Source organism: Gopherus evgoodei, chromosome 1 (assembly GCF_007399415.2).
Source record: "Gopherus evgoodei ecotype Sinaloan lineage chromosome 1, rGopEvg1_v1.p, whole genome shotgun sequence".
Lineage (NCBI taxonomy): Eukaryota > Metazoa > Chordata > Testudines > Testudinidae > Gopherus > Gopherus evgoodei.
The window spans coordinates 42163086-42183547 of NC_044322.1; the positions used below are offsets into that span (position 1 = coordinate 42163086).

A 20462-nucleotide genomic window follows, 5' to 3' on the forward strand; every position below is an offset into this window, starting at 1 on the left:
TAATGGCCAGGGAATAGCACAAACCCAACACCATGACTTGCCAGAAACAAACTGAACCCCATTGCCTTTGCTTAAGTGGAGGTATAATAGGCTCTGTGTCGGATGTCTAAATGTGGGTATTTTGAAGGGTAACGTGTAAAGATGTTGAGAGGGCTGTGGTCAGTACAAATTGAAACAGAAATCATGGCCTGCCTGCCAAGAGTTCCTTGCCCATTGCTGCTGCTCAGGCACCCAAAAGCAGTGAAGACTCAAACAAGGCCTCTTATCTGAAGCTGGGGCATGGGAAGTGGCCAGCTCCCAGATGGGCAGTTGTTGACTTCTTCAGTGTCTGCAACTTACTCCCCCTACTGCTTCCCACAAGCTCTCTTCAGTGCTATTATTTCAGGCTTGGCTGCGATGCGCTTCAGTTGACTACCTTTTATCCCCCAATCTCTGGCATAGGTTGGAAAAGAGGACTAGGTGTCCCTGCTGTTCAGAGCCAATTAAATGGAGGTAGAGTTGTTAGCTGTACCATAGCAGCACTGCAGCTTGACCCAGTCCTGTCTCAACTTGCTGCTTCATGTGCAGGTTCAACAGTGGAGGTAATAAAAATAAAAGCCTGTATGATAACTCCCAGGGCAGAAAAATTGCTCAGTGCTCTTCTTTGGATCCACTCCCTCAGAAGAATAGAGCTACTGGGCTGTAATCCCTATGCTGGCAAGGATCCACCACTGTGGCACCAGCCCCTAAGAGTTAGTGGTGACAAAGGGTGCTGATGGGTCTAAAATCATGAGCCCTGGATATTCATTTATCACCAGGAAGTCATGAACGGGCACCTTCTGTCTCTATTCCAGCTAACCCTGAAAATGCTCAAAAGTTTAGAAGATACCAAAGCTGCTTTGCAACAGCCTCGGTTTTTTCCATAAATGGAGGATTCGAGAGCTAGGAGGTAATTGGCAAGAGTGACCAGCCCACAGCATAGTGTGGTGTTTAGGGGATTTAATAATTTGAGGGATTCTTGCACTTTACTCAGTAATATCATCTACCTCCTGTAGGCTCATTTTTCATTGTCCAAGAGAGCTATCACACCAGTTTATAACCCAGACTTCTACCACAGTCAGTTCTCTCCCTGGCTTTCAGCCAGTGTGTAAGAATTTGCTTTTGCCTTTCCCAGTTCCTTACAGGAATGTGCTGCCTCATTAGCTATCCATCTGCCCCACATCTTAGCAGTAATTTCCAGAACATAGATTGGGAAACTCCTCAAGTGCTGAGATGCTCCGTGCCACGAAACACTCCATTGGGCAGCTAACCTGAATTTGCTGGACACTTTGATCATTAGACCTGTCCCAGCACTTTGGGCATGGACTGATGAGGCCTCCACTTGCGTATTGTGTCCATTTTGAGCACCACACTTTAAAATTGGGACAAATGAGAGAGTCCAGCAGAGAGCAACAAAAATGAAAAATGGGGGTTTAGAAAAACCTGTTAAACTGAACAGCTTTAGTCTTGAGAAGCCTGAGGGGGGCTGTGCTAGTCTTCAAACAGCAAGGCTGGTTATAAAGAAGATGGTGATCAATTGTTCATCATGTTCATTGAAGGTGGGTCAAGAAGTAATGGGCTTAAGCTGCAGTAAGGGAGATTTAGGGTAGATGTTAGGAAAAACTTGTTAACTATACATACTCAAATAGGTTACTGTCATAAACAGATGGTTAAGGGTTAATGTCTCTTTTACCTGTAAAAGGTTAAGAAGCTCAGTAAACCTGGCTGACACCTGACCAGAGGACCAATAGGGGGACAAGATACTTTCAAATCTTGGTGGAGGGAAGTCTTTGTTTGTGCTTTTTGTTTTGTTTGTCATTCCCTCTTGGGACTAAGAGGGACCAGACGTACACCCAGGCTCTCCAAATCTTTCTGAATCAGTCTCATGGTTCAAAATTGTAAGTAATAGCCAGGAAAGGCGGACTAGTCTTATGTTTGTTTTTCTCAACTTGTAAATGTTTCTCTTTTCTGGAAGGCTTTGTACCTCTGTTTGCTGTAACTTTGAATCTAAGGCTAGGGGTGGGGTCTCTCTGGTCTATATAAATCTGAGTACCCTGTAAAGCATTTTCCATCCTGATTTTACAGAGATAATTTTTACTTTTTTCTTTCTTTAATTAAAAGCTTTCTTTTTAAGAATCTGATTTTCCTTGTTTTAAGATCCAAGGAGTTTGGATCTGTGTGAAGCCTCTCAAGGCAACCCACGGAGGGGAAAGTTGGGGGGGAAAGAAGGGGGAATGGTTAATTTCTCCTTGTTTTAAGATCCAAGGGGTTTGGATCTGTGTTCCCCAGGGAAGGTTTTGGGGGAACAGAAAGTGTGCCAGACACTAAATTCTGGCTCGTGGCAGTGTACTAGATCTAAGCTAGTAATTAAGCTTAGAAGTGTTCATGCAGGTCCCCACTTTTGTACTCTAAAGTTCAAAGTGGGGAAAGAAATCTTGACAGTTACCAAAGGAGATTGTGAAATCCCCCTCATTGTTTAACCTGTTAAAATTTTCCAAACGCTTTTTAGGAATAATCTAGGTGGGTATAGTCCTGCCTCAGCATGGGGGTATAAAGTGGATGGCTTCATATTCCCTCCCAGCCCTACACGTCTATAATTCTATGCTATGTCAGAGAAGAAAGTCACTGTTCCTTCCATTCTCATCATGATGACATTAAGACACCTCATGTCTTATCACATTCAAACTATGGTTTCTGAACCAGCTGCCTTTCTTCCAGTTTTATCTGTGGTAAATCTTCTAGATACAAAGGTGACAAACGATGCAAGTAAAGGTGATATTTAGGAACCACCATATCTATAGCAGAAGACCAAAGATATTTGTAGTGTCCAGCCAGGATCTTGAATGGGTGACCCCACTAACTAAAAGTACTCTTCCCCACTGCAGCCTGGGTCCAATGGTCTCTAAGTTTAACTAAGACGTACAAGCCCTAATATCAAACTCGGTAATAATCACCTAGCATGAAGTATTAAAATGGAGTCAGGTGGGCTTGAGTGTGAAGCAGCACTTCCTGCTGGTTGCATCAGAGTTCCAGCTCATCTGGTGACGAAGTCTGCCAATTTCCCTCCCTACCTGTCTGTCCCACTGAATCTGTAATATGGCTATAAATTGGAGAAGCCTCAGCAGAAACTGAATCAGATGCAGTGAGGTGAAGTTCTACTTGAAGCCAATAACAAGAAGGAGAGGCATCAGACGCTTAGAACTATAGCTCTCTTGAGACCCGCCATTTGCCTTAGCACTACTTCTCAGACCATGTCACAGGATGCCGTTTATGCTGTGCTGCTATGGCCTCCCACTGGCTGCTGCCAATCCACCACTCCGCACATGGGTTCACTAAGTCATGGGCAAAGAAGCAGAAGCATGTCATGACATTTTTAGTAAGGCATGCAATTCTACACTTGCATGCAAGGTGTGGCCTCACATGTACAGTGAATGCGAGGTCATGCCATGTGGAGGATGCCATGTAGTCAGGAAGTCATATTCAGGTCTTTCATGTTCTTATGGAAAGGAATTCTGAGGCAAGCAATGCATGGACACCACGCTACTGGTGATGTTAGATCAGCACTAACCTGATACTTGGAATCCTTGCATGCAGAGAGGGATGATGCTATGAAGAGCAGCCATCATTGTCCTTCCCTTCCCCCAGATGCAAGGGGCTTCCACTGCTTTGTGGGAGACAAGGAAAAAGGAGAGAGCTTGCCATTCTTGTACGAGCAAAGAGCTCCACTGGGCCTCTAACTAGATATAGGTAATCAGTCAGAGTCAATATATTCAATGCATTTCACTTTATTCACACAAAACATTAGGAACACTGCATGTGTCCATCACCCTCCCCATAAATCTGCTTTTTGCCTTGCAAACCTGTGAACTCCTACAGGCAGTGACTGTGTCTTCCCATGTGACCACTCAGCTGTGAGCAAATCTGAGGCACTATCTCCACAGAGATGTCTAAATTGTTGTGCCTAATGATAAAAGATGTCTTTTCCAGGAAGCTTTGACCCATGTATTCAGTTAATTAACCAAGCAAAATTCAGAACTTGTTTATTATGTGAATTTAGCAATTAAAATACATTTGATATAAAAAGATAAATGTAAGACGTAAGTGTGAGTTATTCACATCAAAAAACATTTTTAGTAAAGTTCATATAAAAGTAATCTTAATATTCCAGTTTTCTTAAATATTTATGCACAAAAAGCATACTTATAAATGTACAGTGTGCAACACACTCCTCTAAAGATGCACTATCCCTGAATAATTATTTTGGGTGGATTGAAAGGGGGAAAACATTTTGTGGATCACCCATAGGTATGGCTCAAGATAAATTCTGCTCCACCGGTAAGAGACCAAGCAAATGGGTCATAGTTAGAATTAATGGTCCCCTGAGTTAGGATGGATGCCAGCTGACGTGTATCCAGAGCATTCTTCAATAGCCTACTGCACACAGCTCACTCTAGGGCTCTATACATGGCTGCTTTTCCTCAAATTGAGGGAAGGGGATTTTCTCCTCCCAACCTTTAATAGGGTAAGCTTTATCGAAGGTCCTTTTTACATTAATATTGCATACAAAGATGAAGGGGGATAGAGCATCTTTACAGCTTTTAAAACTAAGACCATCTGTTTCTCTTCACAGTCAATATACATAATGTCTGGTGCAAATTACTAACATAAATACTTTTGCTGCTGTACACCAGCACTGTTAAGTAAATTTGAAAGTCAACTGTGCATGTATAGAAGAGTCACCATAGCTTCCCAAAGGATTATATGGTGAGTTACAGGTTAGGAACCCTTGCAAGGCATCTAATAAACATTTGTTCAATTTAGCAACATGCAGAGCTTGTTGGCCATCCTGGCATATTGTTAGTTAAGGGAATCAGTCAGCAATCAGTACAATATGTCAGACGGTCCAGTAGGTAGTGTAGACAAAACTTGGCTTAAATTATCTCTAGTTAAAATAATTTCCAGTGCACATTCTTGGGGAGACAAAGTGCAACCTTCAAGAAGATTTGCTTGAACTAGTGCCCCATCAAGCTTGATAAAGCTTCTATTTAATCTGTAATTTTCATTATTTCAGTCCCAGATTTTTCATTTTTATGTATTCTTGACAACTGCATTTTGTGGTGTGTGTAAAAATTCCTGGGTCGAGGGAGGCCTTCAGATCTCTTATGGTCTAAGAATGGATTAAATCTAAGCCCTGATCTACCAGAATGCCATGCTCATCAAGGCATTAATCCTCCCTCAAACTTCTATAAGCAGAGGCTGTACATCCTGAGCTCCAGGAAGTGGGCCCTTTCTCCTCACCTCCACCCTTTCTCCCACTCCCACACAGGTAGACTTGTTTTCTCCCACTTGCTTTCCCCTCACTACTGCTCAGTCCACTTGGCCCAGATTCCAATGGTTTTGCAGTGTAACCTTGACGATCGCGCACAGTTTCTTGCCCACTGTTGACTCCCTCAGCATTAAAGGTACTGTACTGCCCTGATTTTTTTTGCCTGAGGAGAGTGGCATTGTATTCTTGTTGTCAGATCTCAAAGCTGTTCCTGAATCTGAATTGAGAATGGATTATGTTAAGTGACAGGAGACCACCCTTGCTGTGGGGCAGGGCATGCTGCTTCCACAAGACTCCCATCCTTTGAAAGGGACTAGAAACTGAAGTGGGGTCTTCTACATGAACATTAGGGAACCAGTCATCTAAGGTACAGAGCTCCTGTCACTCCCATTAACTGTTAGGAGAGCTACAGAGATTCAGTACTTGAGAAAGCTAGGCCCTTAGCACTGGTGCCCTACTTAATTTTAAATGCACGCATCACACTTTGTGCCCTCTGTAGAAAAGCAGGTCATCTGAGTTTGTCAATTCCTGGTTGGGGGCGGGCGGGCGGGCGGAGAGAAAGCTTTTAAAATCACACAAACTGCAGCTGTTTCAGGTAGAAGCTTTTGAACTGATAGTGTTTAGAAAAAGCTGGTTCAGGTTAAAATACGCATCTGAATCTTTGCACAGAACTTCTTAAACAGGTGGGGGGGAATAAAACCCCAGTGAATTGTAATCAGGAGGAGGAGAACGGCACACTTTCATTTTTTCCAGCACTATGTTACCATAAGGAAATCTCCAACTAGCTTCACTGAGATGGCCACAGCTGGAACTGCAGAAACTCAGCCTGGTCATTCCAGAAAGAACGGACTCCTTGCTCCTGCTGGCAGCTTTCAGACTGTAAAACAGAGCAGTGTCACTTTCAGTGCATGGGGGGAAAAGTATCTAAGATTATTTTTAGTGAATTGAATGAGACAGCGTGGAAGGAAACAGCCCCATTCATTGGCTGTGGCAAGCACGGTGTTATAGGGACTGACTGGGATTGTGTACACAAGGGAACTTGTGCCTCCCAAGCACATCATCAAAATACATGGGACCAGCTCTGCATTTAGGCCACCATGTAATCATGGAATAACATTTGATCACTCTTAACTTGGGCTGCATTTGATGTGATACCGTTCAAGAGAGTGATAAGACACTGAGCCTATCACCTGAGTCCTCCAATCCCCAGGAAGGAGGTGGTTTTCTTATGTTGTGTCCTTACCCTCCAGTAACCTTATTTTAAATGGTCAGGGCTCAACAGGGTTATTTCAAGAATTAAAAGAGTATGTTTCTAAGTATTTGTGCACTCCCCCCTCCCAGCTACCACACTAGATTCCCATGGAAGAAACCTGCCAGGCATTGGTTAGAGCTTTTAGGAAGCTTTTAAATTTGTATTTAGGCAATAAGATCTTTGAAAGAAAAATGAAGCATCAAAACCTCTGTATGTAGCACAAGGAATTTCTTATTTGGGGAGCTGAGGGGCAACAGCTCCTGTTAGATTCTACAAATTCTTACATTTTGAGCCATAGGACATATGCTTTCCAAGGGCCATGTTCCCAAGGTGCTATGGAACCCCTACTGCCTGATGCCCCTAAACTTCTAAAGGAAGTTCTTTTTCTGGCTTTTACACCTTTAAGGGTTAAATTTTCAAGTATCTTCTCCCTACAACTGTAAGGATTCTTTACCTTTTCAAAAAAAAAAAATGAAAGCAAATATTCCAGCATATCTGTATGACCCAGGGTCTAGGACATTAGGAAAAGCATCAAATATTACAAGACTTACACTAAATCATAAGCACTGGTAACTTCTAAGCTATCAGACATTTCTGGGTTACATTAAACTCCTCAGCTGAAATAGCCCATGAGGGCTGGAACAAACCCCTGCCAATACTAAGCTCCTCCAACTAATTACCTTTACTATAAACAATAAAGCCCTAGGTATTTTTACCTGGGGAAAAGATAGTCACAAAATTCTGTCTGTTGGTGCTCAGACACCATTTTGAGTCAGGTGAAGAGGGCTAATTGGTCAGAACCTGTTAGGGGGTGGAGCTAAGGAACTATAAATCTTCCTTCAGAGATAAGGCATTCACTCCATTCTGGAAGATTAGTCTAGAGAGGGAGTGTGTTCCTATCCTGAGAGGTTGGGGGCTATGCTGGGTTTTTGCCTAGGGAAGGGGTTGTTTTGGTTCTGAGGGACAGGCTAGTTTGGGAGGTTTAATCCAATAAAGGTCTCTGTTTTAGATCTGAGGAGGTTATTCCAATTTGAGAGTTTAATATGGCTCAAAGTTGATTTTAGCTTAGAAACTTACTTTAGGTGAGCTGCTTTCTCTAGCTTGGAATTTTAGCTTGCTCGAATCTTGAGAGCTAGAGAATTCCAGTTAAAAGGTTGTAGTTAGAAGGTTTCCAACCTCTTAGGGAGGCCTTTAGAAAGGCACACTTATTTCTTCTGAAGCTGGTAGTGGAGTCTTGTGATCTAAATGCCTATGTATCCTTGGAAGTCTTAAATCAAAAGAATTTATTTTTCTATATCTCTAATGGACTTCATTTTTTCTTTCTGTTACTGCACTTATGAGTCCAAGACCTTCAGCACACATGTGACCAGTATAGTGTGACACTACAGTTTTCCCTTTTGACCTGAGTTGTTAGCCAATATTTGAGGCCTTGCAGAGTTGTAGCTATTAGGAGGAGAAATTGATGATGGAATCAAATATTCCTTTGATGCAGTCCTATTTATTTACAAAGACTATATACAAAGTTCTATTTTCTGAACACAGTAGGAAACAGAAAGCAAGGAAAGTACCTGCTGTTTATCTCCACGTCTGCCCCCTCTGATCAGTTCCATCTCCATGGAGCTCTGTCTATCTCTGCCTTCTCAGGACCATGTTTTTGACCATTTCTCTTGCTGTCTGCTGGCTTATCCCCCATTTTCTGCCTCTCAAGCACACCCTGCGACCAATCTCCTAGCTCCTGTGTTTACCACCAGTCCTAGGGAAACTCCTCAGATTACATGGCTTGCCCTGCTCAGGCTTCCCCATGTGGCCCAGTGCCTTGGGCAGTAACTTCCTATTGTTTCCAGCTATCACTACATAAAGTGGCATTTAATTGCTCCTTCCATTTAGCCTGAAGGAAAGGGGTATTTTAGCACATCCAGCAGCTTTAATCAGGTCTGTGATTGTTTGTATATTGAAGACCCGCTTGATGGCAGCTAGTAACATCTTCCAGCATAACACTGTTACAAATTGTCATCAAATTGCTTTTGACCACCCTCACCTGTTCTCTGCTAACTAATCTAGCTCCCTTTAGGACTTATTCTCACATTCTCCTAACAGCCACCATTTCTAAAAAGTCAATTTGCCACCAAGACATTCCCTTCTCTTCTGCAACTGTAACTTCTTTGCGGAATGACACTGTCCTGAAGAACAATACACAGCCTTGCACCAATCGTAGTCTTAGAAACAAGAACTTTATGCCATTAAAGAAGGGAGATTTCTAGGCTTCACAGAGACAAGTAGCACTTGCTGCTGCCCTGGAATGCCACAAGATATCAGACTTTACAAATGGCATGTCTGTTTAAAGAAAAACTATTTTAGGTCATTTTTAGTCATTTTGTTCTATGAGCCCTGCACAGTCCTTATGTATTGTTATACATGGCTTTTCAATTGCAAAGGTACAAGAAATCATCTCAAAATGAGTGCTTTACGTTTTTTTTTTTTTTAAACTGTAACACACATCCATGGGAAGAACATATGAGGGATTAGTTCAGTTATCAAGATTTTATGGCCACTTTATTAGGATGACCTGCACAGCCCTTGGCTTTAGCATTCATAAGTGATTCTAATTCTTGCCAATAGAACCTTTCCACTCAGTGTTGTCTGTGTGTATGTACACATGCACGCACACATTCAGCTAAAGTAATATAGCTAATCAATGAAATTTTCCTATAAGCAAGGAACCAAGAACTTTATCATCTGCAGTTGCTCAGATCCCCCATACAATATACCACAGTCTTCAGTGTGACCAGTCGAGCACAATTAAGATGGCATGATGGCTGTAACTTACTGCCAGCACAAGATGAATGATCACTCAGGTCAGGGCAGCCTCCATACTGTGAGTTGGCCTTAACCTGGGAATTGAAACCGGTCTGAGACTTTCAGTCTCATAACAGCCCTGGAACTAAGGAACCACCGACTATAACTGAGAAAATAAACATTCCTCGTCTAGAGCTAGGTCATGTTAGTACAGTACATTTAATAGACAGCCCTTGTTGCCCTCTCAGGCAGCTGTCAGGAATTAGGCAGAGGAAGGTGACCAATATATTAAAGTGCTTAAAAGCAGGAAGAGAAATGAGGCCCTCACATCCATCTATTGTAAAGTTGCCACTTGAGCATCCTGAGCGTGTGGCTCTTAAATGGGTTATGCTTAGCTGATTCATGTAAGAGAAGGGCAAAAACAAGCATTGTTAGATGAATATCTGCTGGGTGCATTTGGTGTCTCCTGAGAACTTCCAGAACCAACAGCAAGTCATTCTCAGCAAAAGGCCCTGATCTTTGGAATTTGTTTCCTGCAGCCGTGTACCACAGTCTGGGATTAGTGACCTGGGTCACCTGGTCCATCAGATATAGAACTAGTACATGAGGACAGTGCAAATGCATCTAGGTGACTTTTGTAATTTACTGTCAGGTTACTGGATGATCTGGTCCCAGATACCGAATAAATAAACCAGTCACACAGCATGATCACCAACAAAATGATTTACAGAGTGTCAGACTGTTCTGTCAAGTGTGATTCAGCACAAAAACATGCAAGACCCTCTTTGATATTTTTGTTTGTGAGTGCTTGTGTAAAGGACAAGAAAGAGGCATGAAACACAGACCCAAAAAGCGTTTGCTTTTGTTTGCTCTCTGTCCAAGTAAAGTGTTTCAGTTCTTCTGAAGCCAGCACCATCCCACTGTCTGCCTGATAATCCTGGAAAAGATTAAAAGTCTATTAGGCGTTTAATGAAAAAAAGTTAATTTTTAAAAGAATCACATTCTTCTTGGGTCAAATTTTCAAAAGCAACTTAGGAGTTGATTTTCCATGAGACCTGGGCTTGCTTCTGAGTGCCTATGTTACTTTTGAAAATGGGTACCCATTGTGTGGCTATAATGAACACATGAAACCAACATGGCTGCAAGTTTTTAAACAAAAACACCTATGAAGCTGTCACATTATTGATTTGAACTGGGACCAAATCTTGTATAAAGGGGGTCAAATAGGGTGTCTAAGACAAGGTTATGGTTTTCTGGTTATGATTATGCTGTCTGTATGCATCTGTCATTTTTGTATTTAAAGTTATAAGTATTGGCTCTATATTGTCTGTATTTCAAAATTATGCTGTGCTTCTGGGTGACACCCCAGACAAGTTGGTGTCAACTTCCCGGATATAGACTGGAGGACGAGTACTTGCAAGAATAATAGGGGTCAGATTTTTTCTGGATGTGATAGCGGATGGATTTCTTCATCAAGTAGTTGAAGTACCTACGAGAGGAGATGCCATTTTAGATTTGGTGTTGGTGAGCAGTGAGGACCTCGTAGAAGAAATGGTGGTGGGGGATAACCTTGGTTCGAGTGATCATGAGCTGATTCAGTTCAAACTAGATGGAAGGGTAAACAAATGTAGATCTGGGATTAGGGTTTTTGACTTCTCGAGGGCTAATTTTAAAGAGTTAAGGAAATTAGTTAGGGAAGTGGATTGGACGGAGGAATTAGTGGATTTGGATGCGGAGGAGGCCTGGAATTACTTTAAGTCACAGCTGCGGAGACTGTCGGAAGCCTGCATCCCGAGAAAGGGGAAAAAAAACATGGGCAGGAGTCGTAGGCCAAACTGGATGAGCAAACAACTCAGAGAGGGGATTAGACAAAAGCAGACAGCTTACAGAGAGTGGAAGAAAGGCAGGATCAGTAAGGAAAGCTACCTTGGTGAGGTCAGAACATGTAGGGATAAAGTGAGGAAGGCTAAAAGCCGCATTGAACTGGACCTTGCAAAGGGAATCAAAACCAATAGTAAAAGGTTCTACAGCCACATAAATAAGAAGAAAACAAAGAAAGAAGAAGTGGGGCCGCTATACACAGAGGATGGAATGGAGATTAAGGATAACCTAGGCATGGCCCAACATCTAAACAAGTACTTTGCTTCAGTTTTTAATAAGACTAGTGAACCTTGGGATGATGGAGGGATGATAAACGGGAATGTGGATATGGAAATGGATATTACCGCAACTGAGGTAGAGGCCGTACTTGAACAGCTCGATGGGACGAAGTCGGAGGGCCCGGACAATCTCCATCCGAGGATATTAAAGGAACTGGCGCGTGAAATTGCGAGCCCGTTAGCGGAAATTTTTAAGCAATCGGTAAACTCGGGGGTTGTGCCGTATGATTGGAGGATTGCTAATGTAGTTCCTATTTTTAAGAAAGGGAATAAAAGTGATCCGGGTAATTATAGGCCTGTTAGCTTGACGTCTGTAGTATGCAAGGTCTTGGAAAAAATCTTAAGGGAGAAAGTAGTCAAGGACATAGAAGTCAATGGCAATTGGGACGAATTGCAACACGGATTTAGTAAAGGTAGATCGTGCCAAACCAATCTGATCTCCTTCTTTGAGAAGGTGACGGATTACTTAGATAAAGGAAATGCGGTAGATATAATTTACCTAGATTTTAGTAAGGCGTTCGACACGGTTCCGCACGGGGAACTGTTAGTCAAATTGGAAAAGATGGGAATGAATACGAAAGTTGTAAGTTGGATAAGGAACTGGTTAAAGGGGAGACTCCAGAGGGTCGTATTGAAGGGTGAACTGTCAGGCTGGAAGGAGGTCACTAGTGGAGTCCCTCAAGGATCGGTTTTGGGACCGATCTTATTTAACCTTTTTATTACTGACCTTGGCACAAAGAGCGGGAATGTGCTAATTAAGTTTGCGGATGACACGAAGCTGGGAGGTATTGCTAATACGGAGAAGGACAGGGATACTATTCAGGAAGATCTGAACCACCTTATAAACTGGAGTAATAGAAATAGGATGAAATACAATAGTGAAAAGTGCAAGGTTATGCATTTAGGAATTAATAATAAGAATTTTGGATATACGTTGGGGGAGCATCAGTTGGAAGCGACGGAGGAGGAGAAGGACCTTGGGGTGCTGGTTGATAGCAGGATGACTATGAGTCGCCAATGTGATACGGCTGTTAAAAAAGCAAATGCGATTTTGGGATGCATCAGGCGGGGTATTTCCTGCAAGGATAAGGAGGTGTTAGTACCGTTATACAAGGCGTTGGTGAGACCCCATCTGGAATACTGTGTGCAGTTCTGGTGTCCCATGTTCAAGAAGGATGAATTCAAACTGGAACAGGTTCAGAGACGGGCTACGAGGATGATCCGAGGAATGGAAAAACTGCCTTATGAAAGGAGACTCAAAGAGCTTGGCTTGTTTAGCCTGGCCAAAAGAAGGCTGCGGGGGGATATGCTTACTCTATATAAATATATCAGGGGGGTTAACGTTAGGGAGGGAGAGGAATTATTTAAGTTTAGTACTAATGTAGGCACGAGGACGAATGGGTATAAACTGGATATTAGGAAGTTTAGACTTGAAATTAGACGAAGGTTTCTAACCATTAGGGGAGTGAAGTTCTGGAACAGCCTTCCGAGGGAAGTAGTGGGGGCAGAAGACTTTCCTGGCTTTAAGACAAAGCTTGATAAGTATATGGAGGGGATGTTATGATAGGATTGTAATTTGGGCAATTGATCTTGGATTACCACCAGATAGGTCTGCTCAATGATCTGCGGGGAGTTGTTGGATGGCATGGGAACTGAGTTACTGCAGAGAATTCCTTCTTGGGTGCTGGCTGGTGAGTCTTGCCCACATGCTCAGGGTTTAGCTGATCGCCATATTTGGGGTCGGGAAGGAATTTTCCTCCAGGGCAAATTGGCAGTGGCCCTGGAGGTTTTTCGCCTTCCCCTGCAGCATGGGGCACGGGTCACTTGCTGGTGGTTTCTCTGCAGCTTGAGGTCTTCAAACCAATTTTGAAGATTTCAATAACTCTATCCTGGGATAGGGGTTGTTATAAAATTGGATGGGTGGGGTTCTGTGGCCTGCCTTGTGCAGGAGGTCAGACTAGATGATCAGATTGGTCCCTTCTGACCTATGAGTCTATGAGTCTATGAGTCTATGAGCTCTGCTTAGCCTGCTTGATGGCCCATAGAGGACCATCAGCTATACAATTGACCCATTGAGAGAAGGCAGATACACCTCGTAACTCAGCAAAGTATGCAGGAACTTGCCCATGTGACTCCAGACTCCATTTTGCTGTAATTTTCCACAGTAAGAACAAAGAAGTGTTCTTATACCTGGAAAAGACTATAAAAGGCTGATGCCTCATCTCCATCTTTTCTTTAATCCTGCTTCTTACCTCTGGAGGTACTTTGCTACAAACGGAAGCTTTATACAAAGGATTAAAGACCCATTCCAGCTGTGGATGTACTCCAGAGACTTGATTTGAACCTGCAGTTTATTCTATCATTGCTACAAGCCTGAACCAAGAACTTTGCCATTACTGTATGTAACTGATTCCATTTAACCCATCCTTGCTCTCATCTATATCCTTTTCCTTTTATGAATAAACCTTTTGATTTTAGATTCTAAAGGATTGGCAACAGTGTGATTTGTGGGTAAGATCTGATTTGTATATTGACCTGGGTCTGGGGCTTGGTCCTTTGGGATCGGGAGAACCTTTTTCTTTTACAGGGGCATTGGTTTTCATAACCATTTGTCCCCATAATGAGTGGCACTGGTGGTGATACTGGGAAACTGGAATGTCTAAAGTAATTGCTTGTGTGACTTGGGGTTAGCCAGTGGGCTGAGACCAAAGTCCTCTTTGTCTGGCTGGTTTGGTTTGCCTTAGAGGTGGAAAAATCCCAGTCTTGGGCTGTAACTGCCTTGTTTAAGCAATTTGTTCTGAATTGGCACTCTCAGTTGGGTCCCGCCAGAACCAGCATCATTACAGAAGCGTCCAGCTCTGTTTCCAGCAATCCAACATGTTGGTAAGCCACCCGTGTGGCCAGTCCAAGGGACAGCAGCAGCAGGGATGGGGGAATTGATATGGCAAACCTGAGCGAGGAGCTGAACCTCAGTCCATCCCCTAAACATTTCAAAGGTTTGGTTTAATCATATACATACTCTTCATTCACCCTGCTATCGTCTCTCATCTCCCTCTCTACAACTCCACAAGGCCCAATAATTTAGGAAGGAGAGTAGGCAAACATTGCCTCATAGAGAGACACATTGCCAGCTTACCAGGCTCCTAGCAAGCTTGCCTAAAATGGAGTAGAATTCAGTTGCTCTTTTCTTTACTGATACAGAAGTGCAACCACAAAACTAGAAATCCCACTCTGTGTGGTCAGGCTGCTCAGATGAAGATGAAACACAGGACGCCAGATTCTCTAGTCTCTGTTTACTACACCTTCATATCAAAGGAGAAGGTGATTGCAGTCCTTGTTATGGAACTCGGTGGTCCATTCTGCTTTTCATTTTGCTTTCTTCAGATCTTCGCCTATTACAATATTGTTTATAAACAACCTAACTTCTAAGAGCAGATAATGCTCCACTGCCCACATACATGGACAAACTAAATGCCCCTTTTACAAAAAATTAAATGTAAATATATAATAAAGAAAAACTGTTCATTGTCCTTGGGCTGAGTATCACTTACATCAAATACAAAGGTATCCTTGGGCGAAAGTTCTTCAAAGGTATTTACCCTCTGAGGTAGCTTCATTTTGAAGGTGTTTATGTATCTATTCAACAAACAAGCAGAAGACAGATATCATCAAGAGGGGTTTTTTTAGGAAACCTCAGCAGCTATGCAATAAAATGAGTTGTGCATAAATAGGGATTGTTCTTTCATTTTAATATTTTTAAATGTATTAACTTGTTTGACAGCTAAATGGTTTACACACGAAACCCATTGTATGTAAACACTCAGTAACTTGTGAGTCAGTGGCTTCCCCCTTTCCCTCTTCACTAGGTCTTTTATTATCTCTCCCCTCCTCACAATCTACCAATAGATACCTCTCTGACTGTATCCATATATCACTCCCTTAGCTTTGAAGATTTCATTACTGAGCTCAGAAGCTCTAGCAGCCTCTGCTGGCCCTCATCCACAACTGATAATGTGGGGGTTATCTAACCCAGAATGCACTGCATACTCCAGAGCATGTAGAATTTCAAATCAGTGGCAGATGATGATGGGAGGGAATGTAGTGGGGGCACCTATTGGAGGGTTATACAGAGGTAGTGCAAGATTCATGGACAGGCAGGGAAGGACCAGATGCCATTTCGGAATGCATAGAGGAAGACAGCTGACATAACCTTATTCCCAGATTCTGGACCTTAGCGTCCAAAATTTGGGGGTTAGCATGAAAACCTCCAAGCTTAGTTACCAGCTTGGACCTGGTACTGCTGCCACCACCCAAAAAATTAGAGTGTTTTGGGGCACTCTGGTCCCCCTGAAAAACCTTCCCTGGGGACCACAAGACCCAAATCCCTTGAGTCTCACAACAAAGGGAAATAATCCTGATTCCCTTCCCCCCTCCAGGTGCTCCTGGAGAGATACACAGACACAAGCTCTGTGAAACTACGCAGAGTGAGTCCCCCTCTCCGTTCCCAATCCTGGAACAAAAGCACTTTCCTCTTCACCCAGAGGAAATGCAAAATCAGGCTAGCAATCCAACACACAGCTCTCCCCTTGATTTCTTCCTCCCACCAATTCCCTGGTGAGTACAGACTTAATTTCCCTGAAGTAAAGAAAAACTCCAACAGGTCTTAAAAGAAAACTTTATATAAAAAAGAAAGAAAAAATACAAATGTTCTCTCTGTATTAAGATGATACAACACAGGGTCAATTGCTTAAAAGAATATTGAATAAACAGCCTTATTCAAAAAGAATACAAATCAAAGCATTTCCAGCACTTATATTCATGCAAATACCAAAGAAAAGAAACCATAGAACTTACTATCTGATCTCTTTGTCCTTACACTTAGAAACAGAAGACTAGAAAATAGAACTACTTCTCCAAAGCTCAGAGGAAACAGGCAGACAGACAAAAGACTCAGAGACACACTTCCCTCCACCCAAGGTTGAAAAAATCCGGTTTCCTGATTGGTTCTCTGGTCAGGTGTTTCAGGTGAAAGAGACATTAACCCTTAGCTATCTGTTTATGACACGCCCCCCAAATTGCAGACAGTGGGGAAGCTCACTGGCGGCAATTTCCTTCTAGAACTTGAAAATAAACAGATTAATACAACACATGCACCTTTACATATACTACTAAGTATATAACTAACAGACTTTTACATTTTAAGAACACTTTTTAACTACTGGATTCTGGGAAACTCTCACGGGAGAGTGCATCAGCAACTTTGTTAGAAGCTCCTGTGATGTGTTGAATTTCAAAATCAAAATCTTGGAGAGCTAAACTCCACCGAAGAAGTTTCTTGTTGTTCCCCTTGGCAGTATGAAGCCACTTTAGTGCAGCATGGTCAGTTTGTAGTTGGAACCGCCGTCCCCAAACATATGGGCGTAGCTTTTCCAGGGCGTACACAATGGCATAGCATTCCTTTTCACTGACTGACCAGTGACTTTCCCTCTCAGACAGTTTCTTGCTGAGGAACACGACAGGATGGAAGTTGTGATCTGTTGCTTCCTGCATGAGTACTGCTCCTATACCACGCTCAGATGCATCCGTGGTTACTAGGAATGGCTTGTCAAAGTCCGGGGCCCTGAGTACAGGGTCAGACATGAGCGTTGCCTTAAGCTGGGTAAAGGCTTTTTGACACTCATTAGTCCACTTAACGGCATTTGGCTGGGTCTTTTTGGTTAGGTCGGTCAATGGGGCAGCGATTTGGCTGTAGTGTGGTACCAATCGCCTGTAGTATCCGGCCAAGCCTAAGAAGGATTGGACCTGTTTTTTTGACCTTGGGACAGGCCACTTTTGGATAGCATGCACCTTGGCCTGTAGGGGGTTTATGGTTCCTCGACCCACCTGGTGCCCCAGGTAAGTCACTCTGTTTTGGCCTATTTGACACTTTTTGGCCTTAACAGTTAGTCCTGCCTGCCTGATGCGCTCAAAGACCTTTTCCAGGTGTAGTAGGTGTTCTGGCCAGGAGTCTGAAAAAATGGCCACATCATCGAGGTAGGCAACTGCGAATTCTCCCAGTCCAGCTAGTAGACCATCTACCAGCCTCTGGAAGGTGGCGGGCGCATTTCGAAGGCCGAAAGGAAGGACATTGAATTCATACACCCCCGCATGGGTGACGAATGCTGACCTCTCCTTGGCGGGTTCATCTAGCGGTACTTGCCAGTACCCCTTGGTTAAGTCTATTGTAGAGATGAACTGGGCACGTCCCAACTTTTCCAATAGCTCATCAGTGCGTGGCATTGGATAGTTGTCCGGACGAGTTACCGCATTTAGCTTACGGTAGTCCACGCAAAAGCGTATTTCCCCATCTGGTTTGGGTACCAGAACCACTGGAGATGCCCATGCACTGGTAGATGAGCGGATTATACCCATCTGTAGCATGTTCTGGATCTCCCGTTCTATAGCAGCTTGGGCATGAGGAGACACCCGGTAGGGTGGGGTTCTGATTGGGTGAGCATTACCTGTATCAATGGAGTGGTATGCCCGTTCAGTCCGTCCTGGGGTGGCTGAGAACAATGGGGCGAAGCTAGTGCACAGCTCCTTGATTTGTTGCCGCTGCAGACGTTCCAGGGTGGTTGAGAGGTTCACCTCTTCCACGCCACCGTCTTTTTTCCCGTCGTAGTAGACACCGTCAGGCCACTCAGCATCATCTCCCTGGACTGTAAACTGACAAACCTGTAAGTCTCTGGAATAGAAAGGCTTGAGAGAATTAACATGGTACACTTTAGGCTTTAGTGAGGAATTGGGAAATGCTATGAGGTAGTTTACAGCTCCCAGGCGCTCTTGGACCGTGAATGGCCCTTCCCATGATGCTTCCATCTTATGGGCCTGTTGCGCCTTCAAGACCATAACCTGGTCTCCTACCTTGAAGGAACGTTCTCTGGCATGTCTGTCATACCAGGCCTTTTGCTCTTCTTGAGCATCCTTTAGGTTCTCTCTAGCAAGGGCTAAAGAGTGTCGGAGGGTGCTTTGTAGGTTGCTTACAAAGTCCAGAATGTTAGTTCCTGGAGAAGGCGTAAACCCCTCCCATTGCTGCTTCACCAACTGTAATGGCCCCTTAACCTCGTGACCATACACAAGTTCAAATGGTGAAAACCCTAAACTGGGATGTGGTACAGCCCTGTAGGCAAACAGCAACTGCTGCAACACTAGGTCCCAATTATTGGAGAATTCGTTGATGAATTTTCTTATCATGGCCCCCAAAGTTCCATTGAACCTTTCCACCAGGCCATTGGTTTGATGGTGGTACGGGGTGGCAACCAAGTGATTCACCCCATGAGTTTCCCACAGTTTTTCCATGGTCCCTGCCAGGAAATTAGACCCTGAATCTGTAAGGATGTCAGAGGGCCAACCTACCCTGGCAAAGATGTCTGTTAGGGCCAGGCACACAGTGTTAGCCCTGGTGTTGCCTAGAGCTACTGCTTCTGGCCATCGGGTAGCAAAGTCCACTAAAGTCAGTACGTACTGCTTTCCTCTGGGCGTCTTTTTTGGGAAAGGGCCCAGAATATCCACAGCTACTCGCTGAAATGGGACCTCAATTATGGGGAGTGGCTGGAGAGGGGCCTTGACCTGGTCTTGAGGCTTACCTACTCTTTGGCATACCTCACAAGACCGGACATACTTGGCAACATCCTTGCCCATCCCCTCCCAGTGGAAGGACTTCCCCAACCGGTCCTTGGTTCTGTTCACCCCAGCATGGCCACTGGGATGATCATGGGCTAAGCTTAAGAGCTTCTCCCGGTACTTAGTTGGGACCACCAACTGTTTGTGCGGCTGCCATTCTTCCCGGTGTCCACCAGAAAGAATTTCCTTGTATAAAAGTCCTTGGTCTATAACAAACCGGGATCGATTAGAAGAGCTGAGAGGCGGTGGGGTGCTCCGTGCCGCCGCCCACGCTTTCTGAAGGCTGTCATCTGCTTCCTGCTCAGCCTGGAACTGTTCCCTTGAGGCTGGGGTCACCAGTTCTTCCTCAGACTGTGGACTTGGGCTTGGTCCCTCTGGAAGCGATGTAGGTGATGGGGTTGGTTCCGTTGCTGGTGAACCGCTCTCCGCTGGTGCACCTGAGGGTATTTCAGGCTCTGGCTGAGCCTTTTGGGTATGGCTGTCGTGTGCTTCTGCCAGTTCTGGCTCGCTGGCGCCCTCTGGCGTTGAGTTTGAAGATGTGGTTGCACTTGCTGGTGCTGGTTGCTGTTCCAGTTCCGGGCCTGGGACTGGAGATGCTGTGGCTGTTTCAGTGGTAGGCATGGAATCCGGGTCCACTACCTCTGTCTGGGTCTCTGGTAACACAGACGGGGCTTCTGTGGACGGCTCAGGAACAGGAATGGGTCTGGAAGCTTGCCTGGTTTGGCTACGGGTAACCATTCCCACTCTCTTGGCCCGCCTCACCTGGTTGGCCAAGTCTTCCCCCAGTAGCATGGGGATAGGATAATTGTCATAGACTGCAAAAGTCCACATTCCTGACCAGCCTTTGTACTGGACAGGCAGTTGAGCTGTAGGCAAGTCTACAGCTTGTGACATGAAGGGGTAAATTGTAACTTTGGCCTTTGGGTTGATGAATTTGGGGTCAACGAAGGATTGGTGGATAGCTGACACTTGTGCCCCCGTGTCTCTCCACGCAGTAACCTTCTTTCCGCCCACTCTCAAATTTTCCCTTCGCTCCAAGGGTATTTGAGAGGCATCCGGGCCTGGGGATCTTTGGTGTGATGGTGGTGTAATGAATTGCACTCGCATGGTGTTCTTGGGACAGTTGGCCTTGATATGTCCCGGTTCATTACACTTAAAGCATCTTCCATCTGATGGTTCACTGGGCCGAGGTGAGTTACTGGAGACTGGTGAGGTTGAAGAGTAGGGTATCTGTGGCTTTACTTGGGTG

At 44.2% G+C, this 20462-nt stretch overlaps 1 protein-coding gene across 1 annotated transcript in view; it reads right to left on the reverse strand.

Moving 5' to 3' along the window:
* Positions 1-3027: 3027 nt before the first annotated feature.
* Positions 3028-20462, reverse strand: part of FLT1 (fms related tyrosine kinase 1) — a 159943-nt gene continuing 142508 nt past the window's right edge. Inside the window, exons 28-30 of the mRNA XM_030562729.1 lie at positions 15103-15187; positions 10238-10329; positions 3028-6221 (exon numbers count right to left, since the gene is read on the reverse strand). Coding sequence (XP_030418589.1) covers positions 6020-6221; positions 10238-10329; positions 15103-15187 — 379 coding nt within the window. The 3' untranslated portion in view covers positions 3028-6019. The remainder of the gene's footprint in view (positions 6222-10237; positions 10330-15102; positions 15188-20462) is intronic.